At 41.2% G+C, this 14,738-nt stretch overlaps 1 protein-coding gene across 1 annotated transcript; it reads left to right on the top strand.

Moving 5' to 3' along the window:
* Positions 1-1,586: 1,586 nt before the first annotated feature.
* On the top strand, positions 1,587-13,556 carry LOC131253626 (uncharacterized). Its single transcript, XM_058254699.1, has 4 exons — positions 1,587-1,866; positions 4,162-4,237; positions 9,653-9,779; positions 13,122-13,556. Exons 1-4 carry the CDS (start codon positions 1,747-1,749, stop codon positions 13,294-13,296), a joined length of 498 nt encoding a protein of 165 aa, XP_058110682.1. The 5' UTR covers positions 1,587-1,746; the 3' UTR covers positions 13,297-13,556.
* Positions 13,557-14,738: the final 1,182 nt, after the last annotated feature.

A 14,738-nucleotide genomic window follows, 5' to 3' on the forward strand; every position in this document is an offset into this window, starting at 1 on the left:
GGATTGTAACTTAGTAGCAGTGGTTTCCACAATTTAGTCTACTCTATTTTAAGTTAATGAGAAGATTTACGTTCAACCAGCTGGATCATAAGTTACCATCCACCCAACATGTAATTTCCAACTTCCATCTTTGTCCAAAATCCAACCCTCCAAATAGTGGCCGGACGAAGAGTATCACTCCATGTAAAAATCAGACCATTTAAATAGAGTGCCTCATCAAGTGGGCCACCATCCTAGAAAATATTTATAGCTAACTACAAACAATGAGAGATATAGTTATGATCCACACAATGAGTGAATGTGGCTATTTCTTGGCAATGCTGATGAAGATGTTTATTTGTCATCCAACTTGTTTATAAAATTACAAAATACATGGATGAAATAAAAAACACAAATATCAGCTTGCATACCAAGGCCTCAAGAAGGTTTTGTCGTCGGACATCATTATCCCCACTATTTCATGTGGTGGGGTCCACTCAAACTTTGAACATGCTTCAATTTTAGGCCAACGCCAAAAATGAGTTGAAAAAAAGCCACATCCATCTATGATGGGGCCAACAGAGTTTAGTCAGTACAATAAAAGCGTATTGGGTTATCCAGTATGCAATCTGATTTCAGTAACATGTTGGGTGGTCGACACTTGAGCCCAGGGGTGTACATCGAGTCGAGCTAGCCTCAACTCGACTCGGCTTGGCTACTAGCTGACCTCAGCTCAAACTCGGCTCAGCTTGGTCCTCAAGCCTGATTGGCTAGCTTGGCTTGGTTCAGTAAGCAGCTCGGGCTAAGTTTGAGCCAAGATCGACCCGAGTTCACTATTGAGGCATTTCCACAAATACCTGAATTGCAACTTCAAAATCCTATTGTTTTACAAATAGAGGCAATAGTTTTATAGGTATCTTATCAAACACCTTCTAAGTAACATAAAAACCAAAAAAATTAAAGCAAAAAAGGGCATTTGTTTCATGTACATACCTTTGTTGCCACCAACCACATTTCGCTGAATCATTTTATTACATAGTTGGTGAGCAACATCAATGGTAAAGTAACTGAGTCACTGAACTAGTCCGATCTGAGTCCGATTCGAGCTGGATTCGATCCGAATTGAGTCAAGTTGGCCTGCTTGAACTCGGCTCGAACTCACTTTTGAGCTCAAAAAATCAGCTTGACTCGGCTCGAACTCAGCTTCAAACCGAGCTTTTTCGAGTCGAGTCGAGCTAGCTCGGTTCGTGTACAACCCTACTCGAGCCAGGGCTTGCAGGGAATTCCTCAACGCCTAAGCTCCACTGGGCCACCATGATGTAGGTATTGTATCTGCTTCATTCATCCGTTTCACCGGCTTATTTAACCACTTGAGCTTAAATACGACGCAGAATTAAATCTTAACTGGACCACACTACAGGAAACAGTGGGGAATGAAAGCGCACCGTTGAAAACTTCCCACGGTCCACATGCCGGGCTTTGGGTCCACCTCATGTTTGGTTTGATGGGCGTGTGACCTAAAACGAGCTGGTGAAACGGATGGACGGAGTGGATATAACATATACATCATCGTGGACCGCACAGAGCTTACTGCAGAGGCCACCCGCGTCCAAATCTATGGTCCCACTTGCCGGACTTGATACCTTAGCGCCTGCGTATCAAGCGTCATGAGCAGCCAGAGTATCAATTTCGACGCGACGTCTTCTCGACTTCTTCTGTTATAGGGTCGTGAAGATCGCAGCCGGATACTAGGAAAACAAAAACGCCATGAAAGGAGGTAGGAAGAATCTGAAGAGAGCAGCAACGGTGGAAAACGGAGCTTTCTCTCTCCAACAAGGACAGAGCATCATGCAAGTCGTATCTCTTCGAGGATCCAATCTCATCGAGGTGATTTTCTCTCCCTTTCTTTGCTTTTTTGTGGTATGTTTGGATGCTCAATCGAATCAAATTGTGATAAATCTAATCAGAAATGGAGTGGAGATAAGTAGTTCATCTGCATACCGGCCTGACTCCAATCACATCGAAATTTGTAGAGCAAAAGCCGAAATTGCAATTCCATGCGTTTCTAGCTGGACCTGAAATGATTTTAGTGGTGTGCGAGTAAATTAGCACGTGCAATTCACGTGGAGAGAGTTGAAGTGGTTTCAGTGCCTCTGGAGGCACCGCGTAGCACCGTCCGTTTGAATTTGTTGGTGAATATAGGACCTTCGGGATGGGGCCAGTTCATGTGTCTATTAGCCAGACTAAACTGGCTCCATCAAATGGTAAGGATTTCATTTGGAACTGAATTGATGGTGGTAGATGTGGAGGCGCGAGAAAGACATGCGTACAGAGGTGCAGAATCACTTGGCAGTTGGAAAATGAAGGTTTATGGGTGTTTTTTTGCAACATGCTCTGATGTAGTGTTGTAGGAAATGGGACTAGAGCTGTTAGATTTCGGTTCATGTTTGAATGATCCAAACCATTGATATAATGTCCCTCACAGTGGATGGAGCAGACCGCCATGAAAAAAGAAAAGCTCTCACACCTACATATTTCAACCTTTTGATCATTTAACTATTTTCATTTGAAACATGAAACAAACGTTGCCTTAACCATTGTTTTGTGTGCCATTTATATATCAAAAGTTTGGGATCTTCCAGTTGTGAAGATCTTTGATGTAACTACAATTAACATTGTATCTTGTCAGACCAATGGTATAGATCGCCGAACATTACTCCATATCCCCAATGATTGTAGTCTGGATGATAACAGGACATGTCTTGTCAGAAACATTCAATTATCATCTGGCAATGACTGGATGTTTCTTATAATACTTGTTGATGGTAATCAACCTATGTAGTAGACTATTAGATAGTGCTTGATTGTCATTGACCTATATAATAGTCTATGACATAATGCCTGTGGGAGTTTTATGCTTTCATTGCCAGTCCCCTGCCCAGATAAAGGAGGAGGGTTGTTGTGTCAGGTTGGCAGCCGTTGTCAAACTTATGCCATTACTTCCAGCATGAATCAAGTCATTGTCTGGCAAACATTGTAGACAAGCCCATTACCTCTCACCTCAAGATAACCCTAGGTTTGTTTTTGTCTAGAATACACTTGAAAAATGCTGAAAAGCCATTTGTATATTAGCTTCTTATGATTAGACAATTCAAGGAACTTCATGAAGTTCGTACATCAAAGTAGGGCCTTGTTATGGCTTAGTATGATTTTAGTGCTTTTACTCTGTTCAAAAGACTAGGGCCATGTTGGATTTAACTTGGAAGAGAATCAAGTTTGCATTATTAGGTCATGTGCATTCCGCAAAAGTGGAGCCATTTTGAGAATCTTGCAAAATATGGATCAGTGGATGGAGGGAATCCTCTTGAAGATAAGATCGGATGATAATGATTCCTGTTCTCCTTTGGGGTGGGGTGCACCCTCCAGTACTTGTTTAGCAGAATTCCAAATAGGATCTTTGCCTCTTGCCTCCTTGCTCAAGAGAGCCTTCGGTTTGTCTTAGTTTAAGATGCATTTGGAAAAATGTCGAATTGCCTCGAGTACGTTAGAGTTGTGATGGCGTGCAACTCATGGAACTTCATGAAGATGTGCATCAAAGTAGCATGCAACTTTAGCTATTTATGTTATGGCTATATATGGTTTCAGTGCTTCTACTCTGTTAAAAAATTAGGGCCTCTTTGGATGTTTGTTGGAATAGAATCATTTTCTAACTAGCCTAGGCGCATAATGTAGAAGCAGACCATTTGGCAAATCCTGCAGTATGTGGATCAGTGGATGTAGACACTATACACTCCGGATCACGAAAATCCACCTTGATATGAGAATGGATGGTGATTGCTCCTGTTATTATTTGACGTGGGGTGCACCGTCTAGTCCCTGTTTTGTCTTAGTTTAGGCTGTATTTGGAAAACGCCGAAATGACACAAAAACCACCACATCGCACTTCATCGTGCAATTTAAAATGTGTGCTTATTGGCAAATGGAGAATCCAATTGTGTGTTGTTCCGACTGACTTCTTATCAAACTGATGCCAAATTACCATGAAGCTCAGTTCTTGTAGGAGAAGAAAGTGAGGTTGGAGAATGGGCATTCCACCCAGTGGGAATTTAATAATGCCAAATTTGCACAATTAAACTTAAAATTTTAACTCTTTTTATTTCTTCTCCATTATGTTGCTCTCAGGTAATGGATGCTGGAGGTGTCAAAGCACTAGCACTCTTTCCGGCAAGATTTCAGAAGAGCATGTGGATAAAACGAGGTGTGTGCCAATGTACCTAAACATTAGCTTTTGTGTTATAGCATTTGCAGCTCAAAGTTCAAGCACTTTAGGCAACTCTTCTTAAGGAAGTTGTTCCTATATAGCATGCCATTGTTGATATCTTCGTGATTTCTCTTGCCATTATGGTTTATTACCTAAGAGGAATTTTATGATCCTCGACATGAGAACATGTGTAGTTTTCTTGGGTCTTTTGTATGAATGGAGTCAATAGCTGGTTGATGTAGACTGTTGAACTGTTGTGCCCTCTCAGTGGAGGGACCTTGTCCCAAAGATCTCATCTATGTGCATAACATTTCATCCTCATCAAATTGCCGCTCAAAGTTCAAGCACTTTAGATAATTCTTCTCAAGTACTTGTTCCTACATTTTTTTGATGGGTGCAGTTGATCCCACATAGCCATATCATTTTTAAATCTTCATGATTTCTCTTACCATCATAGTTATATCACCTAAGAGGATTTGTATGATCCTTGACATGAGGACGTGTAGTATCATTGGGTCCTTTGTATGAATGGGCCAACAGCTGGTTGATCTTTGACCATTGAACTGTTGGGCCCTCTCATTGGAGGGACCTTGTCGCATAAATCTCCTTTATGCTCATGACATTTCATCATCATCGTCGTCATTGAAGCTTTGTCCAAACTATTTGGGGTTGGCTTTGGAATTATGTTTATTTAATTAATCCTATCTAAGGCTATATCCTTTAAGCGATAGAGCCTCCACATCCATTCACGCCACCTCAATTCAAGTCTTTTTAGCTCTCCCCTCACCCCTTTTTTAGCCCTTTTTGTCCTAATCAATGTTCTCCTCATTGGTGCCATCTCTAGTCTTTATTGTGCATGATCAAACCATGTCTGTTTGCTCTCCATCATTCTGTCTCCCACTGAGACTACTACTAGGCTGCTTCGGATGACGACGTTCATAATTTTATTATTTCTATTCTTCCCACACATCCATCTCAACATCCCCATCTCTGCCAAACCCAATCTCTGCTCATGTTGAATTCTTGACACTCCGCCGCAATATAACGTAGGTGGTTCAACATGTCTTAAAAAATTCTCTCAAGTTTCGGCATAATACTTTGGAGGCACATGTCCACTTCATCCACCAGTAGAGCTGTCCATAGGTAGGGCTCAAGCTAGGTGAGGATCTGGTTGTCTGCCCAAGCCAAGGTATTCAAAATCAGTTACGTAATAGTAATGGTCATAACCTTTACGCGTTACGGGGTCGAAAGGACCATTACAGAAAAAACATGCCGTAAAGGCCCTGTAACGGTCATGTAACAGTTTTTTCAAAAAATAAAAAGGGCTTCAACGGCTATTATGGCCCGTATCATGACGATAATGGTGGTGGCCGTAACGTGGCCGTACCCATCATGTGACATGCAACTTGAGCCAAAGCTTGGCTTGTGCCCATGTTGGGTTGAGAGTCTGAGTGCAATAGGCACGAGCATGGCATGTTCAAAAAGTTGTGGGCCCTTGGCGGGGAGACCATGAGCAAAGCCATTGATCTAAATGGGCCCTACTATGATGGATCCTTGTCACCTATATTGGAAGATTATAACCCTTGCATCTCACATGAATGGGCAACAAATGCATCTGTGGGAGAGAAAATGTAATATCTATGTTCCAATGGAAAATATTCCAACAGACATGAGGTCGAGAATTTCCAATATGCAAGAATTTTGGGGCCTCCTCATCCAAGTTGGGTCCTATGATCCATCAAATCTACATCTTGGATTGGATCCCCGAGCTAAGTCAAATGTACATGCTTAGGATCTTCCAATCCGCAAGTTTTTGGGGCTTCTAATCTACAATGCATCTCATCAGATTGACAGTTTGGATCACATGACCAAACCACCAGCATGCTCATATTGGAGAGAGAGTGGGTTGGAATTGGTTAAGGAGAAATGAGGAAGCATGATGGATGATGGATGACTCACATCAAAGTATGGCCCCTCGTGATGGACAGTCTGCATGAAGTGGGCCCCACCTAATAGATGATCCACATCCAAGGTCTCGCATGATGGACAACCCATATCCAAAGTGGCCCAACACGATGAATGATCCACATAGAAGGTGCACTCCACATGATGGATGGTGGACATCAAAAGTGGGCCCCACATGATGGACACATCAAATATAAATTCCACGTGGTGGGTAGTGGACATTGAGGGGCCCAACATAAAGGACAATTAGCATTGATGATGGGGCCCACATGATGGATGACCTACATCAAGGTGATCCCCACATAATGGATGGTCCACATCAAAGGTCAACCCCTAATGATGAATGGTCCACATCCAAGACAAGCCTCTTATGATGGACGACCCACTTTGAAGGTTTGGCTCACACGATGGATGATCCACATCAAAGGTGGGCTCCATATGATGGAGGATCCACATCCAATGTTCGACATAATGGACGGACCAAATGTCTTAAAACATGAAGGTTGTAGCCATCCATTATTTTGCAATTTGAGGCATGGTCAGTCTATGATGAAATCCACCAAAACAACTGTTTGAATTACTCTTATAATGTAGTTGTTGTAATTTTTTAAAAATGGCATCAACTACCCCAAGAAAAATCTCTTATTTGAATGTTTTACCAAACGTGCTTATTTCATATAAGAGTGTTTTTTTTTTTTTTTTTGAAAACCTGATTTTACTGATCGAGCTTATTTAAAATAAGAGCTAGAATAAAAAGAGCTTTAGAGTAGCTCTTATTTGAAAAGCTCTTATCATATTAGAGAAGAGATGCCAAATGAGTCCCAAATCTCCTCTCTCTCTCTCTCTCTCTCTCTCTCTCGGGAAAGCTACTGAATTTTATTAAGAAGGCACAAAGGCCAAAAGGAAAATAGAAACAATGCAAAAGAAAGAAAACTGTACAACAAAACCAAAGGAATCCTCAGCCAGATTTAAACCAACATCCATTCTCTCACAGAACGAAAGACCCTGTTGAGAACCCCCTTAAAGCTGAACTGGATTAGATTATTAGAACATCGGCTATTGCGTTCTAGCCAGATACACCAGAAGATAGCCAGAAGAGAAAAGTCAATAGGCAGATTTCCTGCGTTTCTTCCAGCCTTTGGAAAACCATGATCTAAGTAAAGCCTCCATTGCATCCAGCATAACCCAAGATGTGCTAAACGTTCGAAGTACTCTGGACCAGACTTCCCTTGTGAAAGAGCAGTGGATGAAGAGGTGGTTCACTGATTCAGCATCCTCGTAGCATAGTAAACACATATTAGGAAGGACTATAGATCTTTTGCACAGGTTATCTATGATGAGTATGCAGTTCGTCATCTTAGGAGGAGCATCAGAGAATCAGACTGGCAAAACGTGACTGCCGGAGGGAAGGGAGGCTTGACTAGAAATTCTGTCGTGAAGCAATTTCATGGAAAAGATGCCCGAATGGCAGAACTTCCAAATCAGCAAATCTGGGCTGAGGCTCTGCAAATGCAAGAGGAGATTGGTCAGTTGGTCTGCTTCGTTATCCCGGAGGTTCCGATGGCTATGGGGAATCCACACACCCTTGCCTTCAACACCTGAGTAACAGTCAGCAACTGAGATCTCTGGAATCGTGCAAACTGCCGCAAGGGAAGGGAACGAGTTACGAAGAGGGGTGTCATCGCACCAAGCATCTTCCTAAAAATGAATATGAGATCCATCACCCAGGGTGAAGGCTATACCCTCCTGAACAGCAAGAGCCATCCTGGTAATATATTTCCAAATATGGGACTCCCGATAAAGAGTGGACTCCTAGATTCTCCAGCCCATTGCAACCGAGCCATATTTGGCAGCTATAATCGATATCCAAAAGCTGCCCTCTTCAATGGCAAACCTCCAAATCCATTTGCCCATAAGAGCCGAGGTCACCTCCAATCTTTTAACCCCCCTCAGATAGAGGAGAACATAACCCTTTCTAGTTCAAGAGGTGGAATTTCCCAGAAGACGAACTACCACACAAAAGGAAGTCCTTTATGAGCTTGTCTATTCTTTCGACGACAAACTTGGGAAATCGGAAGAGGGACAAAGTACAGAGGGAGGAGAAGCAGGTTTTAATGAGACTTGGGACATCGGAAGAGGAACTCTTTCGCTCATTTGGCATCTTCCGTTCCTTCAAAAATGTATTTAAGTGACTAGTTAACCAAACCATAGTTTTCAAAGTAGGACCTTCCTCAGGACTCGGTCAGTCGCTGGGTTGGGTCAACAAATGATTCTTATTATACAAACAAAAAAAAAGAAAAAAGAAGAAGAAGAAGAAGAAGAAGAGAAATTTCCACTTCCTTTTTCCCCTTCCTAATTCCTCTTCCACTCCTCCCTCTTCCCTCATTCTCATCTTCCTCTTTCCTCTCTCCACTTCATTTTACCTCTTAACCTTTTTTTTTTCTCTCCCTCTTCTTCTTCATTGTCTTCTTACTTGGGTCAACTCGTTGAAACCAAGTCGAGTTGACCCGATAAACCAAGGCTGAGTTACATGCAGACTAGGGACTGTCTAGTTATCATGATCCAATGACTTGACCAAGTCGTGGGTTGACCACATGGTTTGAAGAATATGAATCAAACTATTCCAATTTCGCCCAGTATCTTCCTAACTTATATGGGTATATCACCTATCCCCAAAGCCTTTTTCTTTTTATTTCTTATTAAGGCTACCTTTACTCGAATTCTACAAAAATACACATACACTCCTAACCCCAAGTCCAAGACCCTCCTCATTAACATATATCCCATTCATACATCTTCATTCAACAACAGCTGAAAGTAGCCTCTCCATCTCTCCTTAATATCGTTGTCTTTCACCAAGACTCTCTAATCCACATCCTTGATCCATCTAATGTGGTTTGTCTTTGCTTCTATTCTCCCTCTCTTTATCCCTTTCCATTTCTAGTGCCTAACCTATCGTATAATCATTTTATGTTTTATGCTTCTGCTTTATTTGCTTCCTTACCATTTATATGTTTTGAGGTTTTCCATATTCTACTTCTTTGCCACTCTTTATGGCTGGGCCTCTTTTTGCTAATTGTCTTATGTTTCTCATGTGGTAATAGACAGTTAGGAAGAGAAATAAGGCAATGGCTCACATACAATTGAAAAGGCCACAAAATGGGTCTTTAGGATAAGTCAATCAGGGAGATTTTTGAGGTGTGGTCCATCCATGGAAGGACCATCAAATGAACTGTCTAGATCACCAAACCATGGACCTCCCCTTTTACAAACTGAAACCCTAAGGATATAGTGCAATCCTCGGGCCAAGGATCATATATTGCCCCTTGAATTATTGCAAGAGCATGCTCACTTTGATCTTTCGAAAGAAAAAAAAGTCATGCTAAGTTGTTAACGTTATTTGAGCAAAATGCTTTACAAACTCTTATAGGGTTTTAATTTATGCAGGAAGCTTTGTTGTGGTAGATGAAAGTGGGAAGGACAAGGCCCTTGAATCGGGGAGCAAGGTGGCATGTATGGTTTCACAAGTCCTCTATTATGAGCAAGTCCGTGCACTTCAAAAGTCTCCTGAATGGTGTGTTTTTTCTTCCACAGATATTAGACTTGCTAAAACATCCATTCAGACTGCGTCAGTTTCTATGGATGCCTGGGCATGCATACACAGATACAGACATCGATAAGTTTCCCATTCAACATGTTGATACCATGAGAAGTTGTGGTAGGTTTATAGAAGAAAGTGGCATTATTGGAGCCTTACTGGAAGATTTGTACAGCAGACACTTTTTGGTTGTACAAGTGGGGTCCATGGTTCAGTGATCCAGACACATGGTCTGTGGGGCCCCATCATGGATGACCATGCCCCAGAAATCTATTGGATGATCCTACTCTCGAGCTTTTTCCAGTTGATTTTAGACTGTTGCTGTATTACTCTCAATCATCTATTTTGAGACTACAAATTGAAGAGCTGCGATTGTCCTATTCAGTAGTTTTTTTTTTTGGGAGGGATCCTTCTGGTATAAAAGTCGGACTGTTTTGCACCTCAGGTGCCACAGTGTACAATGCAAATGGATGGCAAGAAAATATTGTTTCAATACACTGTGGCCCACCCGAGGAGTTAAACGGCATGATTTTTAGGCATAAGATTATGGCATCGCCAACTTGATGGGAAACTCGAATCTCGCACTTGTGCCATATTGGCATCACATTGCTGACAAATATCCCAGTCAAATTCTCAGACTCAAACTTAGGAGATTGATTTCTCAATTTCGCAGTTAAATTGTCCAATTCGAGGAGAGCTGGCCGGTTATCAGATTATCTGGAGCTGAGTGAGTCGAATTGAGTCAACTCGTATATATACCAACTTTCTGAACTTTTTTCCTTTCTTTTCTTTTCTTATTCTTTCTATTCCTTTTTTTCTTTTTTGAGAAAATGAAGTGTTGATTGAAGACTAAGAAGGGAATGGAATTCCCAATACAAAGAAGGGCTGGAGACCCCCACCTTGGCCAAATCATCCACAATTTCTTTCCTTCTTCTTCTTCCTTTTAACATTGTTTTGAGTTGCATCCATCAGGGTATTGACTGACAAGACAAGCTTCAACCTGTCTAAATTACCCATTCTCTCTACTGCTTGTGCGCCCGCCCACATGCACACACCACACACTCCCTCTATTGCTGATGAGGTATCTATCATACAATCTCGTCTCAATACCTTCTGAGGTATGTTTGGGTTTTCAGTTCATACAAGTGCAGTCCATGGTTTGGTTATCCAAGCCACCGATTCAATGTCCCACCTTGAACACCAAAAATCTCCCAGATTGGAAGATTCTCTCACGGGTACGATTTTTTTTCCCGGGTAGAATGTGGACCTTTTGTTGTGCTTTCTTTCTTAACCATCTATTTGCTGGACATTTTGAAGGATATTCTGAGAGATTTTTGTGAATGGCCATCCAAGGTGGGTCATATCAATGGTTAGGATGGCTAAGACATGGATCCTCACCTGGACAAGTCAAAACATCCGTGCTATAGAAAGTATTGTGCTATTGTATGGAAGTAGGGCTGTCAACTGGTTGAGTCTGTCCTATAGTACTCGTACCCAGTGTTCGAAATATCGGTATCGCATTACGTATCGTATTCTTAGGATACAGATACGTATTGGTGATACGTATTGGTTATCGCATGGGATATATCGGTTGTATCGTGTAATGTATCGCTGTTGTTGGAAACATGGGGAAACATTGGGAAATTGGTTGAATTTTTCGATGAAACTTCGGTGATTGTTAAAAAAGACATCAATATACACTTATAAATCAAAACATTACAAAAAACAAGTACACATAATAGGTTTTCTTTGTATGGGGTCCTAATCTATGCGTTTTCTAATTGAATTGATGCAAGTATATTCAATGTCTATTCATATAATTTATAAATGTAAGAAGACGTGTGGAAACACAAGCAATACATTCAAAAGCAAAAGAAGAATCACTAGATTAGGTTACAAACATTTTTAATGTGATGTTTGAACACAGATTGCAGACGATTTACGAGAAATTGGAAAATTTTGATTTTTTTTTTTCAATTTTTCACAACTCAGCCCATCTCCTCCAAATCTCGAAATCAAAGCTCCCAATCCATGATTTTTCATGCAGAACTTGAAAAATCATGAATTTGTAACAATTTGACACTAATTTAGCATGAATTACATAAAATAAGAGCATCGAAATTCGAAAATGCTCACTAGATAATATGTGGGATATATCGCACTACTTGTGCGTTTCGTATCGCACTGGTGGGATACAAGATATATCGTGGGATATATCGGCCGATATCGTCGATATTTAAAACAATGCTCGTACCTAGGCTATATGCGGATTCAGGTGTTGCTGGGTTGGGGTCCTTTAGGGTTTGGATCTAGTTATTGAAAGCACGGTCCCAGATCCGATTAGGTTTGGATACCGTTGGGTACTCATCTGGTCTTTGGATCCAGGTTTCAGGTCGGGTTCGGACGAATACGAGCATTTGTATGGTGGGGCTCAACCCATGGAATTATTAGATTCCAAGCACATGAGCCACTTTGACATGTGCATGGTGCGTAAACAGGCTCTCTTACATGTGTGCCATAGGAAACCTCATTTCTTTTGCTAGAATAATAATATCAAATATAAAAATTTACTATTAAAACGGACCTGACTGACTGACCCAACGTTGTATGGAACTAGGGCTGTCAACTGGTTGGGTCTGTCCTATAGTACTCGTACCCAGGCTATCCGGATTCAGGTGTTGCTGGGTTGGGGTCCTTTAGGGTCTGGATCTAGTTATTGAAAGCCCGGTACCATATCCGATCAGGTTTGGATACCGTTGGGTACTCATTTGGTCTTTGGATCCAGGTTTCAGGTTGGGTTTGGACAAATAAGAGCATTTGTATGGTGGGGCTCACCTCATTTCTTTTGCTAGAATAATAATATCAAATATAAAAAATTACTATTAAAACGGACCTGACTGACTGACCCAACTTTAACTCGGTCCATCACATGGGCCTGACCTAAACCCGATTAGACCCAATTTCTAACCAGATCCAAAAGGTGAGACCCGAACCCAACCCAATTTCTTAATGGATTGAATAGAAGGGACCCAGACCCCATTAAAACCATGTTACGATCTCTGGGTACCCATTGACAGCCTTATATGGAAGTATGGAATCTTACTGCCAATTTAGGCTAATGTGTTTGCCCCAAACAAGTCAGGAAATCACACATTTGTAAATTCTCATTTAGTTCTTATTCTACACATTCTTTTTCAGTCAGGAAATCACACATTTGTAAACTCTCATTCAGTTCTTTTTCTACACATTCTTTTTCATGTTTTATTGATGATTTCTCTATCGTTCATCCCTTGCACTTGCTCCTGAGTTTAAATGCAGGCCCGAAATCTTCAAGACGACAGTAGCAGATGATCCAAACGGCCACCTGCAAAGACCCCTATCCCAGCTGGAAGTAGAATCAAATTCAAGCGATGATGATGGACTTCCCCCACTTGAAGCCAATACAAACAGAATCAGACCCCATGAGTTGCAATCTGATTCGGAGTCAGATTGATGTTGGCGGTCGGAATCAGATTCATAAATGTCAGCTGCTCTTTAACACTGGCTTTGGAAAGAGTGGAAAGGCTGGTTTCTCGGATACGAGTTTAATTCTTGCAAACAACTGTAAAAGGTTTCCTAAACACGCAAGGTTTTCAGGCAGGGAATGATTCATCTTGTATTGATTTTGAGGAGATCAGAAGTGCACTTGTTTTTAGTTTGAACTTTATTCACCTTGTATTGATTTTGAGGAGATTGGAGGGTGCGTTTGTTTTTTGGATGCAGTGTAATTGAATTGCAGTAAGTTGTCCAATGAAGAGGAAATGATAAAATACCAATTACCTTAACAGTACAATTGATTGAAGTCACTAGCCACCTGGCTGGTGTCAGCGTCACAAGCCAAACCATGTCCTGCTGCGTATAGCCAGCTCTAGTCAAGATCGATATTACACGTATATACACTACGCAGCCCTAATATGTCGTATCCAAACATTGATCACTGGATGCATTTGTATACCTGCCCAAACAAGCACTTTGATCCAAACATTGATTTATCATATATTGATGTGGATGTATAATGATTTCTCTCGAACGTATACATGAACAGTATTGGCATAATGGATTTTAAACATTGAAACATTAGGGTAGGGTCCAAGCATGGTGACACATGTAGAGCCACGCATATTAGGTCCAGCAGGCCTAATCCTGATTTGTGTAGGCTCCTTTCAATGGGTAATTTTAGAATAAAACCCTAAAATGAGCTGGCAAAACATATAGTTGGCATGGATATAAGGCACGTGTATCAAGGTGGGCCCCACAGTCAGGGATCCACTGACCTCAATGGATCCAAGGATCCAGTGAAGCTGTCCCCAAAAATGATCTACATCTATATTTAGGGTGGACCACAAAATTGAAAAAAAGTTGGGATGGGTTGTCCACAAAATGGGTTTTTCATTATCGGTCCAGGGTCCAAATCATCAAACCGTCTCCTCACCTGTTCGTGAAAAGGAGTAGGCTCTTCCAGGAGAGTTAAAACATTGTAGAGCCCTTTGAATATATGCATTTCCAGCAAAACCATCCAAATCACAGGCCTCATGGCTCACAATGTGGAAACCATGTTCAAACTGTGTTTTTATATGATAGATTGTGATCATCCAATGGACCATTGAAATGAAAATAAAAAATAAAAAATAAAATAAAATCAGTGCTGTGGATTGAAGAAGCGTGGTTCAGTCAAAAGAAGGATAATGTGCTATGATTCCTCTTTGAAAAATTTTAGAATGTAAAGCTTTAGAAATATTAGAAGGGGGACATTTGTGAAATTTTGACATTTTACAGGGTGGTTTGAGTTAAAACCCAAAAAATCACACATCATCGCAGTGATATTTGCATCCAGTGAAGCAGCTGATCCAAATGCACGTGCTCAATGGATGCCGATGCAGTACACGTGTGAAATAT

Source organism: Magnolia sinica, chromosome 8, assembly GCF_029962835.1.
Source record: "Magnolia sinica isolate HGM2019 chromosome 8, MsV1, whole genome shotgun sequence".
In the NCBI taxonomy this organism is placed as follows: domain Eukaryota; kingdom Viridiplantae; phylum Streptophyta; class Magnoliopsida; order Magnoliales; family Magnoliaceae; genus Magnolia; species Magnolia sinica.

What these genes read in the sequence shown, in the direction of transcription:
- LOC131253626 (XM_058254699.1), top strand. Translation starts at nt 1,747, where the DNA reads ATGAAAGGAGGTAGGAAGAATCTGAAGAGAGCAGCAACGGTGGAAAAC. An exon ending in GAGGATCCAATCTCATCGAG is followed by an intron (nt 1,867 to 4,161) that starts GTGATTTTCTCT and finishes TGTTGCTCTCAG; the next exon opens with GTAATGGATGCTGGAGGTGT. An exon ending in GAGCATGTGGATAAAACGAG is followed by an intron (nt 4,238 to 9,652) that starts GTGTGTGCCAAT and finishes TAATTTATGCAG; the next exon opens with GAAGCTTTGTTGTGGTAGAT.